The sequence below is a fragment of the Macrosteles quadrilineatus genome, unplaced genomic scaffold (assembly GCF_028750875.1).
Source record: "Macrosteles quadrilineatus isolate MER2022 unplaced genomic scaffold, UCM_ALF_1.0 Scaffold_1__1_contigs__length_201487025, whole genome shotgun sequence".
Taxonomy (NCBI): Eukaryota; Metazoa; Arthropoda; class Insecta; order Hemiptera; family Cicadellidae; genus Macrosteles; species Macrosteles quadrilineatus.
This window is the reverse complement of record NW_026542594.1, coordinates 191,596,881-191,602,321: the sequence shown is the minus strand read 5'-3', so window position 1 is coordinate 191,602,321 and position 5,441 is coordinate 191,596,881. Positions and strand designations below refer to the sequence as shown.

At 34.5% G+C, this 5,441-nt stretch overlaps 1 protein-coding gene across 2 annotated transcripts; it reads left to right on the top strand.

The window, feature by feature from the left end:
* Nucleotides 1-379: 379 nt before the first annotated feature.
* LOC128983403 (uncharacterized) lies at nucleotides 380-4,523 on the top strand. 2 transcript variants are annotated; one of them, XM_054402686.1, is made up of 2 exons: nucleotides 380-496; nucleotides 4,193-4,523. In XM_054402686.1, exons 1-2 carry the CDS (start codon nucleotides 448-450, stop codon nucleotides 4,489-4,491), a joined length of 348 nt encoding a protein of 115 aa, XP_054258661.1. In that variant the 5' UTR covers nucleotides 380-447; the 3' UTR covers nucleotides 4,492-4,523. The 2 variants fall into 2 exon arrangements, with proteins under 2 accessions (XP_054258661.1, XP_054258660.1); XM_054402685.1 differs by lacking the exon at nucleotides 380-496 and adding an exon at nucleotides 3,171-3,262.
* Nucleotides 4,524-5,441: the final 918 nt, after the last annotated feature.

Here is a 5,441-nt window from a genome sequence, read left to right as displayed (position 1 = left end):
AAACATTAATATCAGCATTCAATTTTTTTTTTTTTCATTTTTGTGTATTCTCGAGTCACTTAACATATAAATACGAGCATTGGCTTTATATCTACACAGTGTAGATATAAAGTCAATGATACGAGGTTAGTTTACCTTCACAAGACGATACTAAGGTAAATTAACCTCTTATTTATAAAAAATAATGTCATTTAACCCAGAATGTGCAATAATATAATCGCTTACACATTTATTTTATTTTTCTTGAATATTCAGTAAATAATGTTTTGGAACAAAATAAATATTTTATCCGATAAAATATCCCTTATCAGCCTAAAAATCCATTACTAACATATGATAACGAAATTATCAGCTGATTATTGTTGATTAATTACCAGTTAAAATAGTTGGATTGGAAAGATTTTTCAGAAACTAGTTGTTGGAGGTTGCTAGCGTACAGAAAACAAAATGGCTGCCTACAATCGGGACCGATACTACGACGAGCGTGATAACTATGGTGAGAAAATTGCCTTAAAAGTTTAGTAAGAGTAATTTAAAAAAAAGTTGTTACTAATAGCTGTTTGTTAGTTCTTTTAACTCTGCTCAATAAGTTACCGTTTTAAAACTTAGGTTAAATCAACTATAGTTGATTATTAAGTCAAATATTCATACGTCTTAAAGAAACATAGCTTTTAAATGGTAAAAAAGTAAAGCATTATATTTTATGGATAGGAGACAAAGTTTTTATCACATTAAAACATGCATTTGCGCAGGGGTCCCATCTTATAACCTAAACGGGGTGAAACTAAAACAAAATAATTGTTTGTAAATATTGTTATGTCTTACAGAAATCTTTTAGCACAGACTAAAAAAAAGGAAAAATTCAGAAACTTTAGAAAGACAAAAATATAAAATAATTACAGGATTATTCATAAGGGATGCTCAAGATGGGGCGCAGTTTCAGCTCCTAATGTCCTCACAGATTTCAGTTATTGCTAGCAATCAAGTATCTTAGCTATCGATGGAAGGGTTTGTACGTGAGTCGCGATCAAATTTCTACTAAGTAGTCCACTTCCCCGAGGTGTATGCTTTATCGATACTGTAAGGATTCGGATAACAAACTCTTCTTGAAATCTTCTAGCCGGTCTGAACAAATTATGTTTTGTTGTTGTCTTGTATTGATTGGAAATGTCTGGTGGAAGCTCCTGTTTCTTTCCAGAGATATTTTGTGTTATTCTATTCGTGGAGAGTCTTCTTTTTAAAATGTGAAAGAAGTTAAGATTTAGGGCAATGCTACTTTTAAATAGTTACAACTGAACACTGGATATGTTCGGCAAGATTATTTCACAATGATAAAATAGTTCAAATAAATATATTAAATATAGCTTAAAGTATAAAACCATATTTTATTGATAATCAATTTTGAAACGTATGATTAATTTAAAGTAGCACTAACGCATAATACCAAGAAATAAACTATTAGATTTTGTACGGGCTAGATGAAAAAGATAAAAAATATCCTTAGTTTTCATTCATTTTATCTAAGGAATTTTTTTGGAGTTTCGGGACGCAAAACTTTTGCAAGATGGAAGTCATTTTGGGATATTCTTGAGTGTGGCAGATTGCGTGAAAATATAATAATAATATCTATGGTTCTTACCGTCAACGCAATCAGGGGTAATATTCCACTTCGGCCGTTTCGGAGATAACTCCATCGTCAATGTCGGTCGTCAGTTTTCAAGCCGTGCACGCGCTCTAAATGTTTTCGTGTATTCGTGTATTCGTGTTTTCGTGTGTCCGTCCTGTACATGTGTATTATTTATTCAACCCCTGACGCAATGCAAATGAAGAAAGTTCGTGTAAAATGTAACAAGACTATAGTTTAGTATACCACTACGCACCTGACGATGGAGTCATCTCCGAAACGACCGTAGTGGAATATTACCCCTGATTGCGTTGACGGTAAGAACCATAGATATTATTATCATTTTGGGAGCTTATTAACATGAATCGTATTTTAGTTATGTAGCTTGGTTTGCTTAAATAATGGTACAATATGACGGAACATAGTTCATCACAAGGGTAAAAAGTCTATTCTCTATTAAACCCTCGCTTTTTTACGTCCTAGTGATCAAATTATACTAATAAAATGATGGTCCAAACCCGATTAGATTACATTTATTCGACACTGACAAAAAGGGTGAGTATTTTAAATGGCAAGAAAAGGAGTGTTGTTGGCTGGGATAGCTTCGTTTCTAAGATCAGCTGTTTAAGTCAGGATATTACATCACAAATCCAATTATCTAAAACAGCTGGATCGAAGACCGAAGGCAGTTGGGTCTAGTTTCGAACAACCAGAAAAACCACTGACATCCTATAGTCTGTATGATGGAACCTCTCTACTGGGAATGATCCAGGCCGTAAACCATTGACCAGTATTCAGGTAGGGTCAAAGAGACTGGATCTATCATACACAGTATATTAACGGAATTTTCTTGATCACCAAGCAACTACTTTCCACTTTGCTCACCAGCTGTATTTTATTGAAGAACATGCCAGTTAAAACCCCAAAAATAATGTTACCATAAAGAAAACTACTCCCGATTACGTACTTTGATAGACGAATTGTCTAAGTTTAGTTCGACAATCAGGCAGTAGTGATCATTCAGGCGGTTGTCATCGATACCAAGTACGTGCGCGGAACATGGAATGATTCGGGGGTGTCTTGGAGTCGGGGGTGACTTGGAGTCGGGGGTGACTTGGAGTCGGGGGTGTCTTGGAGTCGGCGTCGTGAGCCGTAGAGGGTGCGACTAGGGCATAGCCACAAGTTTGACTATATTTTACTTTTTCACTAAAGGTAAGAGAAAATCATCAATTACTTTTATAAACAATTGATTTCTCTGCAATACCCGTTCATCCATAGGGCAGCTTAAAAGCAGCTCACGTGACTGCAAAACAAATTTCTTAAAATGTTCGAAACTTTGTATCCAACCTCAATATTTACGAAATTACTTAGGCAATCTATTTCTTATCAATAATTATGAATCATCGAAACGTGAATCACCACCTTATCTATGATGTATCCATAACCGATTTTTCTTATCTATGAAATGTGATCTTTGCATATTTAAAAACATTAATATAAATTATTGATAAATACGAAAATTTTAACCGTAATGTTCAGTAGTGTCGGAAACCTCAAACATGGGAGGGAGTTTCTCAAATGATTGTGATTGTGATGAATACAACTACAACTACAGGGACTATGATCGGCGGGAATACAGTAAATTTACATTTTATATAATTTATTTTAGCATTACACTTGTAAATTTTGAATTTGAAAACTTAATGTTGGTCATACATCAAAAATTAAAAGTTTTTGCATTTTATTTACGAGGATGACTAAAGTTAACATAGATACTTCGATAAAACTCAAAGTATTTGGTAGTGCAGACATTTTTATTAAACATTATGTTTAATGTTAACTATGTTATTTTATTAATGTTATGTTATGTTTTAATAATGTTAAACATTAACAAAATATTTAACATTTAGTCTCCTAATCATGGTATATTGTTGACTTAACATTTTGCTATACTAATGCAAATAAAGGAAATAAACAATATGTCGTTCAATAATAAGTGTTTTATAAAAAGAAGTTGAATACGGTTTGTTGTTACCTTCTTTCTTCTTTTCTTTACTGATTTTTTTTAAGCTCAAGGGAATCTTACGTAGTCTTTCAACTCTTCTATTCTCATCGATATCTCTTGAGACGAGTTTTACCCATTCTTTCAGCCTTAATTATTACGTGCTTAAATTACTTAAGCCTTGTTTAATTCTCCAATACTGTTTCTGTTGCCTAACATAAACAAGATTATGAATCTGAATTCAGACTAAAACTGTTGCTTACGAATCAGTTAATTTGCAAAATGACCTAATTTAGCTAAACATTAATTTAATTAAATAAAAATTACATTGAACTTCCAAACTTTTGTAGCGATAATTTTTAAAAAGTATAACCTTTCTTCGGGACTTGATGAGTTCCTAGAATTCGTTTTTTGTTTCTTCCATACCTATACTTGCCTATCAAACAAAATTATGTTCAATTATTCCAAAACCAACTATCAAACTATTCCAACAAAACAACTTCCAATATCGAACTTATTCCCCTATAAACTATAAACCTTTACTTCACTGACGTCATTTTGCCCAGGTGACCGAGCTCGCCGGGAACGTTACGACGACCTTGAAGCAGACGAGTACGCCGTCGTTCCCGCCAAATCGCGCTACGAGGATGTCCCGCGCAAAGCCATCATGAGCACCCAGGACGTGCACGAGAGGGAGATGAGCTCGCTGAAACTGGAGGAGCAGAAGATCAAGAACAAGATCGCCACCGAGCGTTTGGCCTTCGACGTCCAGAAGCGTCAGCAGGCGAAGGAGATTCATGATGTCAAAGTCACACTGCTGAAGAAGTATCCTGCCATGGCCATCAGCAAGACTAGCGAGCAGTAGATGATTGTTGAATAAATGTAACTTTTAGTCTTTGTTGTCTATACCTCTGAGGTGCTATAGTTTGTATCTGGAACCTGTCTCCTCACCCTTCGTCAGGGACTGGTCCGGGTCTTTTATTGGCCAGTCTCCATCAAACAGACTATATTTAGCTTCATAATAAGTTAATGGCTAGTGTCTCGCACTTCGGTTACCTCAGGAATATTCATTGAAATACGAATACTATTTGAGAAAATCAAATATTTGGACCGTTTGTCCTACAATTATTTTGTAAACATTCCACTGAAAACCCAGCAGAGTGGCCTTCTTGATATCTTTTGTGGACTAGACTTCAAAATGTTGTAGTTTTTTTATATTTCAGGCTGGTTTTTATCAGGTGAAGCCACAAATCCACTAGTTTTATAGAAAATGTACAAATCGTAGCGTTCCTTTCCAAAAACCTGTCATTCGCAATAGTAGCCTACATAGGAGAAGGGGATGTTCTTCCAGTATTATTTTTCTACGAATAAACGCAAGAACTGCTGTGCCGAATACAGAAAGTAGCAATTTCACACAAAGATAATTAGATTCGATTAATTTTACTTATTTGTGTTTTGAAATTGCTATAAGGAGACAGTACCTATTTTGTTACTTTTGAACGTTGTTGAGACATAACTAATTATAACATTATTTGACACCAATTTAGATGGTATCTGAGAATTTGGGTATGTAAGTATTTGGGTATCTGGATATGTGGGAATCGAAAGCCCAAACCAACCAGGTGAGCATAAGCATAGATAAAACATACTCCCTTAGGCATAAGGCTACAGATAAAGATGAACTCAATCTACTGATTAAGTCTTATTGTCCTATTCTAAAAAATAAAAGAACCTTCATGCCACTTTCCGTGGGCTTACGAAATCCCTAGTTGAAGCTTTTGAAAATTGGTTAACTTATATTATTAATTTCTAAAA